Source organism: Parus major, chromosome 20, assembly GCF_001522545.3.
Source record: "Parus major isolate Abel chromosome 20, Parus_major1.1, whole genome shotgun sequence".
Taxonomy (NCBI): domain Eukaryota; kingdom Metazoa; phylum Chordata; class Aves; order Passeriformes; family Paridae; genus Parus; species Parus major.
Window position 1 is genome coordinate 10,162,166 of NC_031788.1, and position 23,290 is coordinate 10,185,455.

Below are 23,290 nucleotides of genomic sequence, written 5' to 3' on the forward strand. Positions count from 1 at the left end.
CATGGCTGTGTGTCCCAGGGCTGTGTGTCCCATGGCACTAATGATGCCAGGGTGGCTCCCAGGGCATCACTCAGGTCATCACTGCCACCTGTGCAGTTCCACACCACAACCTGGGGTTGGTTAAGTGGCTGCAGAACCTTTTCATTTTCCTGTGCTTGTATTTTCAGCTGACTCTGAGTCTGGGATGTGTGTGAGGTCCCTGGAGGGTTTGTGCTCTGGTTTGGAGTGCCGACAAAAACAGATGAGGCCAAAATACAGCTGAAGTTGCAATCAGTGGGAGTGCCAGCTCACACAGCACCTGGGCAGGCCCTGGGAGTCCCAGAGGCACATACATCTTTACATACCTCAAGCTCCAAATGATCCTCCCTAAAAGTTCAAGAATGATCACAAAAACAGGGGAAGTTCTGCTGCAGAACTCCTGATCTAATTAGAAAAAAATCTGTTTCGCCTTAGGGAATGAGGCAGGTTTCATCAGACAAATGGCTTGCTGAATGCAGTACTGGTGTTAAAACACTAGTATTTTAAAAATGGTAGTCCTGAAGCAATACAGATAATTATGCATAAGAAAATATGTGTTGAAAATGTGGGAGTTAATGAAACAGAACTCTTATACGTAGCCTCAGAAACACTTGCAAATTATTGTTCTTTCTTTTATAATTAGTTTTTAGATTACCTGGGAACAAAAGCAGCAAGGACAACACTTGAGAGTGACAGAGATGCTGAAAAGACTCTGTTCTGTTTGGAGCTGCAGAAACCTGAAGCTGTATAAATGCACACACCTTCAGCAGGAGCACAAGGCTGCATCAGACACAGAGCTCGTGTCCTGTTGGGTCAGAGGGACCCAGGGTGGTGCCTTGCAGCTCCACAGACATTCTCCACCCCAGCTGAAGAGCAAAGCTACTATTCAAGGTAAATTCAAGGTAAAGGAAACTACAGCAGATCTCAAACAAATTTAAAGGTGGTCAATCTCTCCAGTTCACATCCAAGCCTAGACCTCAGTCACTGCTCTTCCTGCATTCAGTTCAAATCTAGCTCCATGTTGCTTTTCCTATCAGTTAGAGACTGGGCTCTATGAAGTGGCATAAATTCACTGACTTCATCAAACCCTCCACTAGCCAAGACTTTGGACTTCATCTTTTTTCTGGAAATTGGACAGACTTTTTCTGATTTCCAGCACTGTTCACTCCTACTGTAAGTTTCTGCTCCAGTGTTTGGGTCATTGCTTTGTGCATGATGTATTTATAAAGGCTTTGTAAAGGGTTTGTAAATGAACAACTGATGGTTCAAGAAATCATCAATCCATTGCTCCTGAGGCTGAAGGATCTAAAGGTCATTTACAGACACAACTTAAAATGTTCTTCATCACCTTCTACTGTTCTCTTAACAAAGATTTTTCTATCATTCAGTATTCCTGTCTATAAGGTCTCATAACATCCTTATCAGTTATTCTGTCTATAAAATACATCCTCCTGTAACCTTCAGAGTATGAATATGCTTATTTACATATGGATGCCACTAGTTCAAGGTTTCTGAGAGGAACAGAAAAGGCTGGAAATCCTGTGGTATGTACAAGGCAGACTCATCCCTTCACCTTTGACAAGGCAAGAATTCAATTTGCTGAATTCACTGTGACTGGTAGATTCAGTTTGTTTTTAAGGAGCACAGGGTTTCTTATGATGGAGGACAAAATCTGTTTCATCTCGTGTTTTTGACTGTGAGTGTCTGATCGCAGACATCACAGCGGCTCCATCAAAAGTCTTAACTTTTTTATTATTGACTAGACTGTTATAATAACCTGGCACTGCTGAAACAATATCAACAACGCTGAGATGACACACACTTTCTATCAAATATTTTTTTCTCCAAAACAGCCTCTCTTCATATTTTCCTAGGCACAACAAACAAAATAATTGTTCTTGTTCACAGAGGATAAAATAATTTTTCTTCAGATCTCCTTTTACCCAGGGGAAATCTCTTTTTCCACCCAACTAAAGAGGTAATCTATTTTCTTTATCCTTCCACCCCAGCCCAGAAGCTGTGTCAACATGGTTAACTGGATACCTGATAAAGCTGACAGAATGTGCATCTCTGACGGTGCAGTTTGGGATGTGGTGTCAGTGGAAGTGACCCGTGAGCTCCGCTGACATTACAGCATACAGGGAAGGGCTATTACCATGCCAGGAGATGGGGCTAAGGCTGATAGCAATCCATGAAACAACCTTTCACAACCACTCCAGGAGACAACTAGAGCACAGATGCAGAAAATGTTTGAAATTTTGCACGGCTATCATGCAAGGGGCAATCTATTCTTTTAGCAATTTGTGGGACTGGATCTGCTGTGCAATTCCACTGTGCAATAGAGGAGCTGGGATTTGTATCAAAACATAGCAATCAATTACACTGTGAGCATTCTGCAGGTAGAGCATTTTATGAACTAGGATAGCATGAGGCACCATCACTTTTGAGTGTAATTAATCTTAATTAATTTCCTGATATTTAATATTAGCCTATCTGTGTATTTAAAAACCTATCTGACACACCCCCATCATACTGCCTGAACATCTCCTGGTGAATTAAAATGAAAAATGACTATAGCAATTATTGCATGTTTAGATGCAGTAATGATTCTTAAATGAGTAATTTCCCAAGACATGCTAATGTAGTGACTGGCTTCTCATGGTTTTGGGTGGTTCAGTCTACACATAAATTTGCATGGATTTAACAAGCAGTGTGAAGTTGCACCATTTTAAACAAATCACTCTGTGTCTGAAAGAGACATCAGTTTATCTCCACTTTCATATAATCACAGAATTGTTTAGGTTGGAAAAGCCCTCTCAGATCAAGTCCAACTGTTCCCCCAGGACTGCCAAGCTTGTCACTCAACCGTGTCCCCAAGTGCCACATCTACATGGCTTTTAAATCTCTCTGGGGATGGTAACTTCACCACTGCCCTGTGCCAGGGCTGGACAACTCTTTGGGAACAAACTTTTCCTGATATCCAACCTAACTCTCCTGGCAATACCTGAGGCCATTTCCTCTAGTTCTGTCACTTGTTACCTGTGAGAAGAGACCGACTCCTGTGTGGCTACAACCTCTTTCCAGGTACTCATAGAGTGACAAGGTGTCCCCTGAGCCTCCTCTTCTCCAGGCTGAGCCCCCCCCAGCTCCTTCAGCTCATCAAACTCACTGTCTCTACCCTTCCCAGGCTCCACTGCCCTTCCCTGGACATGTTCAATGTTTTTCTTGTGGTGAGGGGCCCAAAACTGTCCCCAGATTTCAGGTGTGGCCTCACCAGTGCCCAGCACAGGGGGACAATCACTGTCCTGGTCCTGCTGGCCACCCTACTGCTGATACAAGCCAGGTTCCACTGGCCTTCCTGGGCACACACTGGCTTGGTTTGGCTGATTTAACGTGTCCCTTCTTGGGCACAGCAATTCCGCTCTGAGCTTGTGGGCCCAGCTGAAAGTCAGGATGTTTGATGCTCACGTGGTAGGAAGCTCTTTCTTCCCTGTCCATCGGGCGGGTCACGTACATCCTGCCAGACACGGGGTCGATGTTGAAGACCTCCATGGGCGGCTGGTCGGCTCCCACTCCAGTGATGCTGTATCTGATATGGATCTCTTTGTCCTTATCAGAACGGATCTGGGGGAAACAACAGAGAAAAGAATCCGTAAGTTCTGCACAAAAGCCATACAGATGTTTGAACAGCTTTAAAGATCTGAGCCTGAAGGCTGCAGAGATGTAATACCACTGTCAGTCCTGACAAGGGAGCTGAACGCCAACGATTTGGCAAAAAGCCATGAAAAGAACACTCCACTTAGTTTCAGCTATTTCGCTCCTCTTTAATTCATGAGAAATCATTAAAATTGTGACTTTTCAAGTAAGATGTGGAAGAGCCTAAAATGCACAAACCCCACTGTTTACATATTACTGAAACCCTGGTCTCCTTAAAGTGTCCAAAATTTTCAGCCATACCCAGAGTGTCCTGGCCATTAATCATTTCTGAAAATGCTGTCTGCAAGCTCCCCCATTGTATTCTCAGTCCCAGTGACTGTGCACATAAAAACTCCCATGAAATTCAAAGAATGAGGCTGTTTGCTCCTCTTTGTCCAACCCTGCTGGCTTGAGAAGGCCGGGCTGGGAATGCACAGGGGATGTTATCATTTCATGTGATTACCAGTTGAGGAAAAGCATGTTTTGGACACTGTTTTTGAAAGCTCTTCCCTCCTGCACCTTGAGAACAACACTGCAATCTGACTACAGCACAGCAAGTTCCATGAACCTCAGATACAGAGCTGAGGGAAAAAAAAGGGAGGTTAATATGTTGTCCTAGCAACCCTGACTATCTCTTTAAACACAAATTTAATTTTCTGATCAAATGCTGAAAGAAGTTCTTGCAACAGCATGACTGTTCCTGAAAGGAAGTGCAAGGTACAAATAAATTACCACCCCCCACACCATCACAAAGTGTCTTGGCACTGTAAAAAGCGATGTGCATAAATTTTTCTCTAACAGGTCTATGAATACAACGAAGTAGTGGGAAGATAATAGAGCCCTGGTAGCTGAGTGCACGTTGGCATCTCTGCTACAGCAGCTGCACCCTTGGGGGGGCCTGAGTGAGCTTAGTGGGATTCTGTGTCCCTCAAACAGTTTTGATTTGGGGAGAGAAGGTCATTTCCCAAGGGAAGAGGAGGCTTTGCTTGTCAGGCAAAGGAACTGAGATGGGGCTGTGGGCTGCTCCACACTCCTCCCATATGTGACCTACTGCTATTCCTTCCTCTCCTGACACAGGAGGCTGACAAGACACTGAACGTGTCGGTGCAGGGCAATATCAGATCCCCGGCTCCCAGAATGTCCTTTGATACCTTTGTCCAGATCATTACCAAGTTTGTGCACTGTTTTCTTTGTACTTCCCCCACCAAACTGTTGGCTCCAGTTAATGGCTAATCATGTCAGTTATTACAGACACCGCCAGGATTGATCCGTGCCGCTGGAGCTGCAGGTCAGGGAATAGACACAGTTCCATTTGTCTTCTCTCCAAAGGATTCACTGCTTGTTACACTGTTAGTATTGAGGAAAACTGATTGGACTTACACTGGTATAGCCACTTAAAAGAGGGCCTGGGGACACTGCAAGTGCCCTCATGCTGCACAGGAGGATTTGTCCAGCTTTATACGGGGCTAGCGGGTATTTGGAAGAGAGACCCAAGTAGGCAGCCACGAATCCAACTTTCATTAGTAAATCTGTGGGTGAGGAAGGGTATACTAAAATCAATCATTGCTTGCACAACCGTGGTTTCAGTGACAGCAGCCAGCTCACCAGTTTGATAGCTGAAGACCACAGTCCCCATTTTCAGAAGGTGAGCTCTGCCCTGCCAGAGGAAGGGCTGGAAATGGAGCTGGTGGCAATATCTGTGCAGATGCACAGCTCACATCAGGGGGTTCAAGGTCCAACCCACTACATCCACATCTGGAGCCAGGCTTAAGGTAAGTGAAAACAGGACACTGCTGGACCTCCAGCTTTGAGGAAGGGTGGGGTTCCCACATTACAAATTAAAAAGGATGATGTGGAACACAGCTGTGTGTCTTTATCAGTGTGTGTCTGCACAGCTCCAGACAAACTGTGATGTAAGTTTTCCCTGAACAAAGGTGGAAAAAACCCCACAACAACCCAACAAAGCTATTTTGCACTTCTACCCAGCCCCAGCCTGCCGCAGCTACGGCTGTGCTTGAGTACAAACACCAAAGAGCTAAGCAGGCACTCCAGGGAACCAAAATGGGAGCAGTTTTAACCCAAATCACAGAAGGGAAGAGCCTGTTAGTGGACATTTTTCTGCTCTATTTCCTGTTGCATATAGCACCCAGATCCCATTGTGATAGAAGCATTAGAAATGCATAGAGAGAGACAGTAACAGGGAAAAGGAGCCTGGATTTAAATACTCAGTGCTAAAGGCATTATATTTTATTTTTGGGAAATGCAGATAAACAGAAGCTCTCGAAGAAAGCTATGTACAGTTTAATAAAGTGCATGCTATAGGATGTCCTTGCAGCACTTTTATTAGCATTAATAGGGTCTAAGCTGTCTGTATGTAAATCATTGCAGATCTAGGAGATGAAATATATCATAAGAGCTACACGACTCACCCAATTATACTGAGAGAAATCCATGCTAATTACACTGCATTTAGCAAAACGAAGATTGGGGAAATATATTGCAAATATTCAGCAAAGACTCATTATTTGCTGTTAATTGCAATCATAGCACAAGGGTTTGCCTGCTACCTATACTTAAATCCATTTCCAGTAAAAATACAAGGGTGTGAAGTGTTCAGGCAAAAAATAATGCAAGAAGTAGCACTTGTCACAGAAAGTTGCAAAGACCATTGACAATGAGGCATAGTACATTTTACTACAGGGAGATATTTATCTCACACATGCTTTTTATATTTGAACATATAATTTTAGCACTCTTAATGAGATTTAAAAAAAAACCACAACGATTTTTTTCAGTAATCCTGTAACATTTTGACCAAAGGTTTCATTTGCTTAATTCCCAGGGTGCAATTTAGTAAATCTTGTTGAGAAGTTAAGAACATTATCTGAACACAATGCAAGGTTTACTTCTTTTGTTGAAACTGTTCCTGGAGCAGTTAATAATAAGAATAATAATAGTAGCAATAATAATAATAACAACAACAATAATAATAATGATGATTATAAACCCCTCTCTATTCCCAAGGAGCTCACTAAATCAGGAGTAAAAACTACTGGTTGGGAGAATTTACTGGTTCAGAAGGGAGTTCATTTAGCCTGAGAAGTGTGAAGATGGTAACAGATCCATATGATAATCTTCTGACTGAAGAACATACACATGAATTTTCCTTTCATTTATCTCTCCTTTTATAATGCAGTCAAGAGGTATGCAGGGCTCTGGGTTACAGAGCAGATGGCAGAGGGATGGTTTTCCTTAGCTGCATTTATACATTTTTTACTCGGAGAACCCTTGGAGCTTTGAGCTTCTCTGGGGCCTGGCATGATACAACTCTGCATATGATGATGTGAGCAGGATGAATGATGATGGCTGATGACTGTCATAAAAGGAATTTGCTTGCAAAGCAACTTTTATGCTCTAAAAAACCCCTCTGGGACGGAGCTTGGAGTGGATTGATACACTGGTGAGGGAAAATGTCCCAGATCAAAAAAGCAATTTATGTTGGAAGATGCAATCCCTTGTTCCTATCCTACCTCATGAATTCAGGTAGCATTTTCCATGCAGGAACCCTCAGCAACCCTGACAGATACAAATGGACCATCTGGAACCTGTGGGATGAGCCACCAAAGCCCCAGAGGGAAGCTGCAGCAGAGCCAGGCTCCACACTGGCCTTGCCTCCCTCTGCTTGGCTGTGGCCAGCAAGGACAGGGTGGCCTTGCAGCCCAGCAGGGAGAGGCTGGAGCTCCAACCATTGAGGCATCATCCAAAACACAGCAATGTTTGCAACTCAGAAGCAGAACATCTGGAATCTGGCTCAGCCCTTGTTTCTACAAAGCAATCCCAGGAACAGGAGAAATGGTGCAATTTCACAAGATGGGTATTTTCTACCGCAGATTCAGATATAATAATTAAAATGTTTGAAAGTGAACATTGCAACCCTTGAGACAATACAGGGCTAAGGCCTACCTCTGCAGCAAGGTCACATTTAGACAGAAAAATTTAGACAGAAAAGCAGTGTTTGTGGCTCAGGATTGCATCCTGCTTTTTACAGGTAACATCTTAGAGCTCGTGCATCTCCATCAGGATTTACTGGGTAGCTAAACCATTCCCACAAATTCTACTGGTCAACAGAATTTCAAGCAGTGAGCTTCTCTAAGGTACCAGATTTTATCACTGGTTTTCTTCTGTTGATCCACACCCTTGTGCACTGCCCTTTCTTGCTGCAGGGGTTTGAATTCACAAGCCCCTCTCCCTTGTCCTGGCAGTGACAGGAGCCACCAGAGACCCTGCAGTGCTCCCATGCCAGGAGCAGGGCTGGTACAGAGCATGGAAAGCTGTGTGGTCAGCAGATTGGAGTGAGACCATAAATTATACAGTTTTTGGAGCATGACATTGCCAGAAAAAAAGAAGTGTTCCAATGGAGACTGCTTAGAGAGCAGCAAAGAAAACGCCTGGAGACTCAGGAAATGGAGTGTGTAAGGAAAAGCTGAACAAACAAGGACAACTGAACCTACAGAAAAGAAGATGTGACTGTAACAACAGTACTCCTGTACTTAATAAACCATATTTAGAGAATTTCATAAGGTGTCTGTGGTCTGGGTTCTGCCCATCCCTGCACTTGTGCTTGGAAATGTATCTGGAGAAAGCAAAGCAGGACATTTATCCTCAGTTATATTTTCCTTCCACAGAATGAATCAGAAAATAAGTTTCCTTTGCGGTTCTTTGTCTTGCTCTGCAACATATGGAGTCAAAAATGCCCTCAAAAAACACTTAGTTTAACAAATCTCCCACAGAATAATATGCAACATTTGCACTAACATGACCTGGGGATACTCAGACTTGATTTTTTTGTTTTATAAAACCCATTATAATTATTAATGAACACATAAAATAATGTAAATGATAAGCAGTAAGTGTCTTTTATTATTAAGCTCTTAGCTATTTTGCCCATTAAGAAAACCAAATTAAAATAATTGAAGATTATAATCTGTCATGCATTCAAAATGCTCCATAGAAATTCAGACAGGCAAACGTATTCAAAGCCTTTAAAAGAGCACACTTAAGAGTCAGTCTAAGCATTCCAGGATTGGCTCATTAATTTTAGTGGAAATATTTTAATTCAACTACTCTTACTGTTTATTGAAATCTTTGCTAAGGACTTATTTATTTTTAACTGAATTTGCAATATGTTTAGGACTCATTTGTATAAAAGTTCTTAACTCTTATTTCACAGTTGTTTTAGAAGCCAGTAAAGAGGCACATCTCTAGCCCTGTATTTCCAAACAAATTACTGCTTGTTGCTGAAAGAATCACATATGGTTTCAATAAAAAGATGCAAAAGTCAAGCAGAGAAAAATTAAGACAGATTTGGAGACCCAACCAGGTGAAGGTAACATTTAACTTCTGTCTCATTTTATCATACTTGCCAAAGATCCCAAGCTATGTCCTAGAAGGAAATGAAAAAAAAACTAAGCCAAAACCCCAGATGATTCTCTAAAACACTTTTGTCTTCAGAGAAAACTGTCTGTTCTGTGCCTTGCAAAGAGGCTGTTCCAACATGGCAAGGGCAGTGTGTATAAACCCAGAATTTTTCAGTAACTCCAGCCCTGGGTTTGACAGCAGCTTACCCTTAAATGTTCATCCACCCTGAACAAAATGACCATTGACTGAGCCAAGTGTCCACATGTGGCATTTACAAAGAAGGTTAAGTAGGGAAAGAGAGCAGCAAAGTTCTTTGCCTCTCCTGGCAAAGAAAGAAGGGATGGAATCACACATTTTTATTTGGGGATTTCTTTCTATCCTCAACTTGGACTGATTTCATGTCACACACGATTTTCCAAAAATTTTGTATCTGGTCTCAGATAAAAAGAAGAGAAACAAGACTTTCCAGTGTGAAATCCATCCTCCTGGAGACTTAAGTATACATCACATTTCCTGGAAGAACTGGTTTTCTCTTTCCACCAAGAGAAAGAGAGAACCAAAGACTACACGTAGACTAGAGACCAAATTTTCACACAGTTGAGATTCACTGCTGAGAGCTTAGGTTTCTTCCTCTTCTTTAAAATACAAATCTGAAGCCAAACTATGAAACATTCCCTTTGCCTCAATGGCTGGATCTTTCCCATGTCAGCTTAAATCTTCCAGCTGCAATCTGTGCAAAATGATTTCTAATGTTATTTATTTTGATGATAAGACAGAGCACAAGTAGTGCTCCAGAGAGATTAAAGCTGTCATTTAAGCCATTGATATAACTGATGATGCAGCCTGCATTAAAGAAACGAAGCTATGAGATGTTTGAACCCAGAAGAGAAAACCTCTCCTGTGTGCCTGGCTTGTTCTGTGGTACCTGCAGAGGAGCCCATCCCCATCCAGCAATTCCCATTCAGCAATTCCCACCCAGCCTTTCCCATCCAGCAATTCCCATCCAACAATTCCCACCCAGCCATTCCCATCCAGCAATTCCCATCCAGCCTTTCCCATCCAGCTCTCCTGCTCCTTTCCAGGAGGATTTGCTTCCTCTGCACGCACCCTGTGTGTGCTTGGCTAAGGTGCTGCACCAAATGTTCAGCTGCTGACAGCTCCCAGCATTTCACAGGTCATTTGGCTTCCACACTGCTCCCTCTGTCCAAGGGCTCCTCTCCAGCCCTGCTGCTCCCTTCAGACCAATTACATCCACATGGACACACTCCTCTGGAGCCTTCCCTATGCCCATGGGTAGCTTTGGTAGTTTTCACTCCTCCTCTCGCTTCCACATTTTTTTTGAAGTGCTTACCAGGATTTTCCTCCTCTACCTGGATGAAAATGTGACACTGAGCAGATGGAGAAGAGCATATCAATCAGGCTCAATAAGGAGCTGGTAATGCAGTGGGAGAGAATTTCTGCCTGCAACTCTGGCCAGTAACTGTGTGTGACCCCACGCATAAGGATGAAATTGAACTTGTCAGACTCACGGTCTAATTCAAACCTACCATTATCCTGCTTGGGATAGAAGTGAAATAACAATCCTTTTGCCTAGGAAACTAAATTCTCTACATGATGAGAGGACATATTACAAGCACAGAGTACCTGGTGTGCAGCAGTGCATCCAGGCCAAGGATCTGCTGCAGCTTAATTCTACTTTCCTACCTGCTGAAACAGCAAAGAATCGATGTTTTAGCTTAAGTTGTCCTGACACAAAAAGACTGAGGTCTGCAGGGCTCATGGGGCCAGTCTGCTCTGTGTAACTCTGCAGATGGTCAAAGTTTCTGAGTGGTGACCTGGGACTGCCAGAAGCTCCTGCCAGGTCTCTGAAAAAACTCAGCAAACTGCAATTTGTTGCATGGTCTTTGTGATTAAATAATTAAGTAACTTTCATTACTTGCTATTATAATGGTCAAAAAGCCAAGGTCCCCATATCAGGAACTGGGCAATGCTAATGGATCTTTCATATCTAACAGTAATTTATATAGCACAGTCATTTCTAAAGCAATATGTGCCTTTCTTCGGGCCTTTTGTAGCCTGAGAACTTCTCTGTGGAAATGCTTCAGACTGTAGCAAGGCAAGAGAGAGGGAGCAGAGCAGCTCTGATGGGAAAAGAAGATTACAGAACACCTCCACGTGACCAACATCTTATCACTGCCAGAACCTTGATAGGAGAAGCAACAACAGTAATTTTTACTACTCTTTCCCTTATCTCTCTTGCAAGAGAGCAGATTCTTCACTGCAGTGACTGAAGGCATCCCAGTGGAGCTGATGTGCTGCTATCAGGTGAATTTTGGCCCTGAAGAACTGAAGCTGGTTCATACTGTGCAAGATGCAAGGGGCTGATACTGCCTGACTGGGATTTGAACCACATGCACAAACCCTCCTCTGCTGCAGAGGATGCTCCGTGACAAAAGGCGAGAGGAAATACCTCTGAGAGCTCAAAACACACTGTTCTTCCTCCTCTGACAGAGGACTTGTGACAGGCAAGAGAAGATCATCCTTCAGAATCTATTTAAGAAGGGCTACCCACTGTTTTTCTGCAGAGGGTACCATCCTGCAGCCTGTTCTTGCAGCTGACCCCTCTGCTGCCTGTGATGGCTATGCCTAAATGAAGACAAAGTCAAGAAAAACAAATCATGGCAGTGGGAATTTGTCCTCATTTCTTTTTGAAGTGTATCCCTCCTGAAGACTTATGTCATTACATAAAGCAAACCTGGAAAAGAGAATCCAGCACCTTTCTGGGTAAAAGTGAGCAGGAAACTCAAGTGCTCAGTGTGGAAGATAAATAAGGGTAGCAAATATTGACCTCCACAGGAGTAACCTGATCACTGTAAGTAATGATTGAGGCCCTCAGCTGGTATAAATCGGTGCAGACTCAGTAGTTTCAAACAGAGGCACACAAAGTTATTTCAGCTGAAAATCCAGCCCATGGCATTTGAAAATTTAGCTGCACAGCAGAAGAAAAAGTGAAGAATGATCTTCAGTCAACCCACAGTGATTTACCACAAGCAGCATTCCTCTTGGTAGGACAGTGAGCTCGGACACAGGGAACAAGCATTCAGGGGAGAACAAACACACTGGTGTCCTCAGGAAGAAAGTTTTTCCCAGACTCAAGGGATATAATTGGCCTTAGTGTGTGTGACCTTTGCTTCTGCAGTGAGCTCTGGCTTTCCCAGAGTCATGCATCAACTCCCAATGGCATGATGCCTACAGATATTACTGGTCATGGAGAAGTGGTGCTGTGGCATGATTGTGAGTGCAGCTCTCAGCAAAAAAATAAAGCTTTTGGACCTGCCTGCAAATAGCTAACAATGGGAAACAACAATGAAACCCTCCAGTGTGTCTATTTTGGAGAACAAAATCTGCTGAGGCTTGTATTTGAGACACTACTTTGGGATGCTAGCAGAGCAGGATTTAAAGCTCTGCAGCTCTCAAAGTCTCTCTAAAAAAGTTTAATTATAGGAAAAGCAAACCTATTTGTTTGCTGTGTGGGGTAGATTACATGGCACAGCATATACATTAGTTATTTCAATGGTCAGTAAAAGGAAACATCAATGTGAGGAGCCAGGGTACCAAGTTCTCTCTGTGCACTACGGGAGCAATGCTAAAAGACACCAGTGCAGGTCTAGATTGGATGATCCTGAAGGATTCTGTCCCACCTGACATATTCTATGATTCTATGATTTATTGACCAGTGAACAAAGACAGTGTGAGATGTCTTTGTTCCTAGGACTCATCCTCTTTTGTTACACAGGCAAAATATTGAATCCTCCATAACTTTTCCCTGATGGCCAAATTCTGCCATGGATGCACACACATCCTTCCTTCCACAACATCTGTGCTGGACACTTAAGAGCTGCATTTTTCCTTCAATAAACTTGCAGAGCAAGACACCACAAGAGCTCTGTGGTCAGGAATGCCCAGTAAGGTGACAGCAAACAGGCCAACATCAGGCACAGCTGGATCCAGCCTGTGCCCACACGTACACATCTGGCGTGCAGGTGCACAGCTGCATGCAGGACACAGCAGTGCAGGACACACTGCCAGGCTCATGCCAGCATCCCCCTCCCAGCCAGCTCTCCTGTGCCCTCCCATCACCTTCCTGCAGCCCATGCCTACGTTCAAGGCCCCCCAGCAGCTGCAGCTCCTGCACCAACACCCCAAGATCCAGGAGTACCTTTCCCCCTGGTGTGGGTGTCCTCACTCAAACCCCCATTGTTTGTGCAGATGTGCCTCGTGCACCAGGGATGGGAGATTGCCTTCCAGGAAACTTCAAACCTGGCTGAACTCTGCTCACTTGGAACGAATTCACAGGGCTGGATTTTTGGCAAGTTTTTCTCTTTCGTTAACTCAATTTCTGTGTGGGTTTGATCTGAGACCCCTGCTTGCTTTGACTTGAATTCATGTTAGACTTATCCATGTGACTTATTGATGTGCTTCCCATCCACACACTTTTAATGCATGAGGCAGACAGGCCAGCTTAAGGACATGGTGCCATAGATTTATAAAGAAAAAAAAAAAAAAGCAAGCAGTAATTTCTGCCACATTACAGAGCCTTTTCATATCTCACTTCCATTTATGGCACGTTCTGGATTTAACTCTCCAAAGCAAGTAACAGTTCTAAAAGATCACAAACACAAGCTTCTCACCCTCCAAAAACCCCAACAACAACAACAACTGCATTCAAGTTATCAAGGATTTTAGAGTCCAGACTGATCTGGGATGTTTATTCTCAACTCCCCTTTTAACTGCAGACACTCTTGATAGACATACGAAATTTCTTGTTTAATTTTTTTTTTCCCCGCAGTATTATTAATTGATAATTTAATTTTTGATCTGGTGAATTACATGCATTATATGAATTCACCATCAGTGAAATGACAAGTTTAGAGCAGAATAGTTTAGGTAAGCAGATTGTCAGTGCTTATGGCTGTAAGACATAATTATGTACAGCCAACTGTGTAACGCGCTTGAAAAAATTATAAGCCTAGACACAGAAATTAAAATTATTTCAAGATGAAGTTGTACAAATACAGCTGCAAAAAGCTGCAAAATCCTATTAATTTATGCCAACTGTAGTGGGTAGTGCAGGGGAGATCCAGCCCCCACCTCCCTGCCAAAGGAAGTTTAACACCCAGTGAATAAAGGGCTGGGTGTTTAAACAGAAGACTATTTCTGCTGCTCTTTATGTACTCATAAACTTGTGGGCATCAGCTGCTAACTTGGTATGATGACTCCTCAGCGTGTCAGGCCAAACATTAAACGCTAAATTACCATATGTCAGCTCAGGGTGGTTAATAATTCTACTGCATCTTGGACAACTTGAAGGTTTTCCTGAAATTGCTGTCAAATCGAATCTTCCCTTCGATCAGTAAAGGAGCACAAGGAAATGCACCATCCGTGGTGTCGAAAAGAATAGATTAGCAAAATACTGTAAATGCAGCTGGCAGGGACAACAAACTGCATTCTCTTAGCTAGAGATGCCCAATAACCACATCAATACTTCCAGTGAGGGGACCTGCATGAGGAAAAAGCGGTGTCTGTTCATCTCATACCCACTGCTCTGTTCTGGCTGCCACCAAAGCTCCCCTGACCCTGTGCTACCTGTGGATCTAACAGGCAGCAGGTAATTATGGGAACAATATTTGTCCTACACTGCTGAGTCTATCAATTGCAGCCAGAGGAATGAAATAGAGAACCACTGTGAGCATGGAGAACCCCTCCGACCTGCTGCTTGTTTCCCAAGCTGTGTAATAGAGATATTTCTGGCAATACTGAGGATCAGGACCAGCTGGGAACAGCCAAATCATGTAGGAAAAGCAGAAATCTGCAAATTGGGCTTATTTAGAGGGGTACTACCCACCCCAGATCGTGCTGCTTCTGCCACTTTTACTCTCAGTCAAGCACAACTACAACAAACACATGCTACTCCAGCAAGTAAAACAGACTGAAAGAGATGTTGCTTCCTCTGTGCATTTGACAGCATGAATGACACATTTCAAGATATTCAACACTGGGAAATTGGGACCAGATCTCCAGTTCAACTGTGTTTCCTAGCAAAACACCTTAAACCTAAATCAAATTGTTCCTAGGGTTTTCTGCACATCTTACTATGGATATGCAGAATATCTGGCCATGGGCTCCTGTAGAGCAGCCACAGGATGCTCCAGCCTCTCTGTGAGCCCTGGAAAAGATTATTCCTTAACAAGTGTCAGAAAAGGTGGTGCACTGCAGATGGCTTTGCTGAGCAGCACCCAGCCTTCTCCTCGCTCCCATGAGCAGCCCTCCAGGAGCAGTGATGGGAATCCCTGCTCCAGTTTCTTTTTTTGAAGCACTAATGAAATATCAGAAAACGACATCTCAGTGTTTTCTCCTGCTCCTTGATCTCTTCACTACATTCACTGTCGTGTCAGATTTTATAGCTCAGTTGTGAGTCAGAAATATGTTCTCTGGCTCTTACAGATCCATCCCAGCCAGCACACACACCTTCCCACAGCCCTGCTGCAGCCTGGTGACAGCAGGAGTGGACCTGAAACACAGTGGTCCCCAACAACCTCTAAAACCATCAGCAGTGAGTAAGCAGAACCCATTTCTTATAGCACATTTTTTGATTTTCAGTAATTCAGGTCACTCCATCCAATACCCCGTTGCTGATAGATTTAGTTGTAGCAGTTCTCAGGCTGCAGGGCCCTGAGAAAGTGATGTGAAAGTTGCTGGTTGCTGGTAGAAGGAAATTGCCTTCATAATGCTTTCAATTTAAAAAAGTTGGTAATGACACAGGGAATAGGTCCTGTGGGAACCAGGAAGGTTGAAAATAATCCACCAGCAAAAGAATGGTGAACTGCCAATTTTGGGCATTTAATTGGGATGGAATTACAGGTGATCTCCCTCCATCAATCCTGTGCACACTCCAGAGGTGATACTAAAAAGGAACACATTATTTTATTTCATTCAGGGGTAATTTTTTTTTTGTTTGTTTGTTTTTGATCAGAGGAAATTAAAAGAAAACATTCTGCCACATACCCAAACCATACAGCTGCTTTATAAGCCATGCCTTGCTCTCTGAGCTGGTGTAAACCAGCACAGCTTCTTTAAGTTCAGCTTTGCACCCATTTCCAGTGGCTGCCACGCTGACCCAGTGTTTCTCTGGTGATTGGAGTGGGATATTGCTTCATGTTTATTTCTAGGAAAGCTCAAAGTTGGCTCTTGTGCCTTTGAGGAGCTGGATGTATGTGGGGAAATGATGTTTCTTCAAATTCTAAATCTTCAGGGCTTTTTTTTTTTTTTTTTTTTTTTTTTTTTTTTTTTAATAAGAAGCAGGAGGAAGATTTCCTGACCCTCTGAACTATCCCTGGGTTTGAATACACTACATGGCATGCCTGTAAACACAAGAAGAAAGCTCTTGTGTGAAACTTCTTAAACTGCAGAGGATGACAGACAGCAAATGGGATGCAAGCCAAGGAACATGACAATTAGCACAGAGAAAGTTTTCAGGGTTTATTCCATCAGTCAGCACTTAAGGAGGCTTTGAAGGGGAAAAAGCATCCTTTTTATATTAATCCACTACTTCTGCACTTTCCCCCATTCCATGGATTTAGTGCTTAGCTGCTAAATATCTGTATGCAGAGCTTTATTAAGAGGAGTTGGTTTACTTTTTGAAAGATTCCACATCCATTAGTTCATAGACAGAAAAGAGGCAAAATCATTTCTCCTGCTGCAATACCCACAGTTTAAATGACGATTTACTCTTCCCCAGCTTTTAGTACTTAAAGATATGGATGAGAAAAGAGCCAGCATTTCTTGCAATGGTATTTCTGGTCACCACCTTACTAAAGAGTTGGTTGTGCTACTGATAATAAAGTAATTCAGTAAAAGCAAAGGGAAAATCCCCCCTTTTCTCCCCCTTTTCTTTACTATCTTGGCAGACTTCACATCTGAAGAGGCACCTTACTGTTCCAAGATAAAATATTTTCTTTTTTCTTTAAAAAGAAAAAGTTCTCTCAAGCAAGAACTTGGGCAACAGCAGGGGACAACGCCATGCCAGTTTTAATTAGCAAATTCCAAATGAATCATAGTTTGTGCTTAGCAGGGCACGGTAGAAAACGATGTGAACTTTTAAAATGTTGTGATGAGCATACAAGTTACAGCTTACTTTCTATGTTTTTTTTAAATCAGACTAACAAAGAAAGAGTTGCTTTGGGAGGGCATCTTATTCATTTCCTCCATGGCCCTGTTTGCAGGGATTTGTGCTCTGGCCCATCTCTTTACCCAGAGGTTGACACCCACCCTTAGCTCATCCCTTTTGGTTCGAGGCCACAACTGGGGGATGGCATTTTGCCTCTAATTAAGAGGTGGTGTGTGGGGTTGTCCCCACTGTGACCTGAATCACCTAGCAGGGGGTGCACAGTGACATGGAACACTTGTCACCTCTGTGCCTCTTTGATCCCCAGGGCTCCAAGATGTGCCTCTCCCCACGAGGATTGCTGCTCCAGCCCCTCCATGCCAGGGCTCTCCACCAGCACAGGAGGCAGAACTGGGCAGTGGCTACATCTGGCAGCACTGATGGACTCTAATCTTAATTTCAGGATTATTCAGGTTGTGATTAAGCTGGGGCACCTGCCAGTGCAAGGCTCATCAATTCTCTTTGATTTGGAAAACTCAGCATCTGTGTCAGGACTTCAATTCCAATGCAGAGCTCTGTGGCTGTTTTTCCTCTCTCTGCCTTCAATGTTGAGTTTAAAAGAATCAGGAGTTGAGGGAAGAGACTGGTCTGGGGTAAGCAGCCATGGGAGGCTGTGAGTATTCATTCAAGTAGCTACAAGGAGAAAAAGATGCCCTTGGCAAGCTGAGAAACGTGAGATTCCCAAGTCTCCTTGTGCTTTCCCTTACCCTGGCAAACAGAGCTGACAGTGCACAGAAGAGCTGGGGGCTATTACAACATAAAGAACAACTGCAACATCCACTGGGATCCAGAACATTCAGAGCTATTTTAATCAAATTACTATCGATTAGGGACAAACTAGAGTCTACTGAAGTTAATGGACACATTTCCATCGACTTCAAAGGGCTCTGAAACAGCCTGTAACCGAAAACAAGCAAGTACCAAAATGAGAAAATGCATCTGAGTCTCACCCTAATTGCATGAGATGAAAGAACTGTTTCAGATGGAACTTTTTGAAACTGTTCTGCCCGAGACAAATGTCAAACACCTCAAATGGTCAAAAATTCAGCAAAAGCTACAAGAAATAAGGAAAGTCTGACAGCAGCAAGCGTGGCCAGCTGAGGGTACCAGAGACACACAGACAGATGTATCAGCTCTACTGACAGTTCTGGAAGACCTTCACTAACTTACATAGGAAAAAAATCTCAGCAATTCTGTGTGTGTTTAGATATACACTAATTTAGTTTTACTTTCCACTCAATTTTATTTTCTCTAAGAAGGAAGAAGTTGTTTTTTTTTTTTTCTTCTTCTTCCCTGGAAATGTCAGTGTTTAATTCCATGCTACAAATGTATCATTTGTCCTTTTGTCTTCACAGGACCTAATCATCTTCTCTGAGGGATGAATACAAAATCATGACACAAGCAATTTGTTTAAAGCAGCCTCTTTTACTGCCTAGAACATTTCGTTGTCTTTAAAGCTATATATTTATGTGACAGCCAGACATCCATTAAAACTCACAAACCTTAAGGCCTATGAGGTACAAAAGGAATTTTTTCTTTTAATTTTGTAAGGGACAAAACCAAGCCTGAATACTGAAGGGTCAAAACTTTACTGACCTTCATAATATTCATTTTTTCCCAGAGCTGCTGTAATTAAGTGTCGAGTCAGTGGATGAAATAAGGGGTTTTTTTTTTTTTGCTATTTAAGAAGCCAAATTGAGATGGCATTTTAAATAGCTTGTAAGGACCAGCAGCACCATATTGTTGTCAATCCCAGCACCAGCCTTCTCCAGCTTTTACTCATTCAACAGCCTTGGAAAGTGAACATAAATCCCACTTGAGGCCACTTGTGCCATCCAGGATAGCAGTGGAGGCTGCAATGGCTTTCTTGACCACATGGTACTTGAGAAAATTTGGGGCAGTATTAAAGGAAGTTTTTGGGATTAAATGCTCCATCCTGCCTAATTCTTTCCTCCATCAACTCTAAAGGGGATGTTTTTCTTAAAGTGTACCAGAATAAATACCAGAATCTGCATATATAGAGATACATATAGATATATGTATATATATATATATATCTATAGATATATATATCTGGATGGATGACAGTTCCAGCAGCACTGTTACCAGTGAGAGAAGAGTACAAACATCCAACAAATACCCAGATACCAGAAGCCTGACTGACAGCTCTTTGGTAGAAAACCACACGGAAAGCTGTCCACCAAAGTCCCAAGGCTTTCCAGACAAACCCTTCACCCTGTGGCAGGGAACAGCTGCAGAGCACAGCAGGAGCTGATGGGAGCCCTTTTTCCAGGTGAAACCACAGTGTTCCAGCAGGGGAACATCCAGAAGGATGCTGCTCATCCTTCCCTTCGTGCTGCTCCCAACCAAGTGTCACCTCAGTGGTCACCTCGAGTGTGTGACTGGAGCATGGGCTGAAGAGCTGCAACCTCTACATCACTTCAGATTCCCAACTGGGACTGAAAGATATGGTTCAAGCCCCTTTTAATGTCCTATTATCTGTGGATCACTGACAGGGTTGATTATAACAGTTTGACATGGCTCCAGAGGAGCTGTTACAGCCTTTTGTGTCAATAGGTACCTAGGGAGTCTTTAATCTGTTACATGTGTAAAAACAGCAGACTAAAACAGCTTTTTTTTTTTTTCCCCTTAAAAAGCAGTAAAAAGAAGCAAAAGTAATGCTCATTTTAGAAATAAAAGCCCTGTCATGTTTCCCATGACAAGAGCACAAAAAAGTCTGAAACCCAAGATTTTTCCCCTTTCAGCTGTAATATAAAAATGATCCAAAATGTTTACGCCAGGAGACAATTTGGAATGACTTGTTTTCCTGCTGAGCTATAATCTTGGTCAGCAGGAATGCTACTGATGTGCCTCAAAATGTATTGCTGCTCTAGTGTGGAGGAAAGAAGGGGTGAACTGTCATAATTCTTAAATTAGCAGAAAGGGGTTTTTTGTGTATATGATGTGTGAAAGTATGACAGTAAACATGGGGGGAAATTGTTTGTTTTCCTGGGAAACTGGTAGCTGGATTTGATTAAGGAAGGTGCAGTTCCACTTTAGGTTCTTGTGAGGTTCCTGGGTGCTGCAGAGACAGGCTTGGTGTGCAGGCACACACAGAGACACTGGTGTGGTACAGAGAATATACAATTATCACTTGTGAAGTCACAGGCTCCTGCTTTTAACGAGCAGATTCTTTCAAAACACTGATTTGCCCAGTGAGGCCTCTGAGATGTGACATACCCAGAGCACAGAGCAATTCAAATTTGTTTTCCTAGAAAATGCTGTTAAAAATCGTTCACTTAATAAAGAATTCTGTTTACAAGCAAGAAGTTAGAAGATGCCTTGGAAACATCTGATTGCTCATTCTTTAAGCAGTATCTTTTTGCAGATACAGTACAAATTTTCAAGAAAGGGTACGAGGTTCATAAACATCCAGGATCTCTCATGAGAACATCGCTGATTTTCAGTCCTATTTTAATTTAGTCTCGACAAAGAAACGCATCCACTGGAAGTTTTGCAAAAGAAAAACACTTGTGATGCTAGCAATTAAATCCTCCCTTGAAAAGTCTTGATGTTTCTTTCTACTGACAGTCATGACAGAAGAGCACCACCATCTTATGAGAATTTTAATAAAAAAACTATTGAATGCAGAACTTCCCTTGTGTGACTTGGCACACTTTAGTCCTCAGGTCTTTAGGGGGAAAAAGGCTGCGTTGCAAAGCCCATACAATAGAAAAATATTTGACAGTATGTTTCAAAACATTATTTAAATAGAGATTTCTGTTCAAGTTATTAATGCTTTTAATATGGATTCTCATCTCCTCTTCTCTTTTTATTACTTTGTGTGTCTTTCTGGTTATTTAAAGGGTTGTGAAAAGAGCTGGTCAGCACTTCAGAGCTCCCACTGCTCATCAGCGACAGATGCCGGCCATAAAGTTAAAGCCAACACAAAAGAAAAGCCCAGTGCAGATTTCTTTCTTCTCCTCTCAGGGGAGGGAAGGCAAACACAGCCATCCTTCCCTATCCTGCTGCTCCCCGTTTCCTACCAGAGAGCAACCCTGGAGCCAGAACTGAGCTTGATGGCTTATTTTAACTAAGAATGTGGGGGATGAACTCTTTATTAATCACAATCTGACCTGGAGCAGAGCTGCTGCCCCGTGAGGCAGCGCTAAGAGAAGCCCAGCAGAACATCCTGCACCCTCAGAAACGTCTGCAGGTGCTTGGGCAGCGTCTGCCCCCTCCTCTGGCACCACGCTGTCCTTTCCTCAGGGCAACAGCTGGCTGTGACAGCCTGTGTGCTTGATGGTCTGCAGATCACACACATGGGAAAAGGGTCACGCTTTCCAAATCATCTGCTGGAGTAATGGGAGGAGACAGCTCCCCAGCAGCACGCGCCAGAACATCTCCGCGCTCTGACATCGCGTCAGGGCAGCGGGACAGGCAAAGGCAGGGCAGGCATCTCCCGCGTCCTGCGACATCTGGTCATCTCCATCAGACCAGGGGTGGTGTCAGATCGTGCCAAAAGCATCTGGGCTCCTTGTTTGCTTCATCTCCCACACCTTCAGTCTAAACTAATTCAAAGCTCAGATCAGCTGGTGGATTTTTAGTGATCGTGAAAGCTGGCAGCATTAAACAAACACAGCGGAACAGAACAGACACAATCCAAAGGCACAAAATTGAGTCCTATCTTCTAATACACCTACCAGTGTAGTCCCAGGCTCTCCCAGTAACAGTTTCTTATCCTGACATGCTGATGTTTATGTAGCATTTTCCACATAAACAGCACAGCAAGGAAATAAAGAGCCAGACGATTCATGTTCATGAGTAAATGATGTACACAGGGAGAGAAAAAGCCCTAATCCATTTGGAGTCTGAAATCAGATCTCCAGGGATGCTTTAGATTATTGCCCTACAGGATGCCCAGAGTTTGTAGCCAACTTAATGGCTTTCCAAATACCAAGATGCTCCTAATGAATAACAGGGCTGGATGAAAAAACTTTTTATGAAGTCACTTACAACTGGATTAAGTGTATCAAGATGTTTTCTTTGATATTGTCTTGTCAGTTCATATCAAGTGACTCTTCCATGCTTTCATGTCAGGTAATTCCCGAGAAATTCATGGCTACAATCTAAAATAAATGTGTGGCTTTCAAATCAGCAAGAGCTGAATGATAGGAATTTTAAATTGCTGGGATAAAACTGCTAGCTACTTCATAACACTCATGCTGCTTCCAGATTTAATACCTGCCTTTTCAAACACTATCAATTCACTTAATATGTCAGTGGGGAATAACATTACATTATTTTATTTTCCTTTATAAGGATCATGAACCATTTTCTCTTACAGAAATGTACCAATTACCCACATGCCAATTGTCCCAGCCACACTCTGATCTTACAGCGTGGACATTCAGCTCAGGTGCACACAGAGCTTTCTGATGCTACAAAGGAACCACTGTGGGCTAAATTCTGGACTGATGTAAGCAGGCACATTTCTGCTGACATCAATGGAACTGCACTCCCCAACACAGGCTCTGAGTTTTGCCCTCTGCCCTAAGAATCTGACAAATGCCGATGGAAGTCGGAAAGAAACCTTTCATGTGAAAAATTCCTAATTTAAGAAATTAGCAGAGCAAAGCCATGGAAAGAAAGGGTAGAAATAAGCGACCATATTGTTCCATTTGTGCTGGGATAGGCAAATTGAGTCAACTCTGGCAGCTGGGACATCTGAGGATGAGGAATTTCCACTGGGGCATGGCCAGAGGTGCTGGTACCGCTCCCTGCCCTTGCAGAACTGCTTGGTACAAGGAGAACAACAGGGAAAAAAAGGGAGCCAATGTTCAGGAAAGGCTGGATCCAAGGAAAGACTGAGGGATCAGGTGCATGAGGGCAGAGCTTGGCCACTCAGTGTGGCACAGGGGCTGCAGTGTCTGC

At 43.1% G+C, this 23,290-nt stretch overlaps 1 protein-coding gene across 1 annotated transcript in view; it reads right to left on the minus strand.

Moving 5' to 3' along the window:
• Positions 1–23,290, minus strand: part of CDH4 (cadherin 4) — a 411,166-nt gene that overhangs the window by 91,296 nt on the left and 296,580 nt on the right. The window contains exon 5 of the mRNA XM_015647809.2: positions 3,487–3,642. Within this exon, the coding sequence (XP_015503295.1) occupies positions 3,487–3,642 (156 nt within the window). The remainder of the gene's footprint in view (positions 1–3,486; positions 3,643–23,290) is intronic.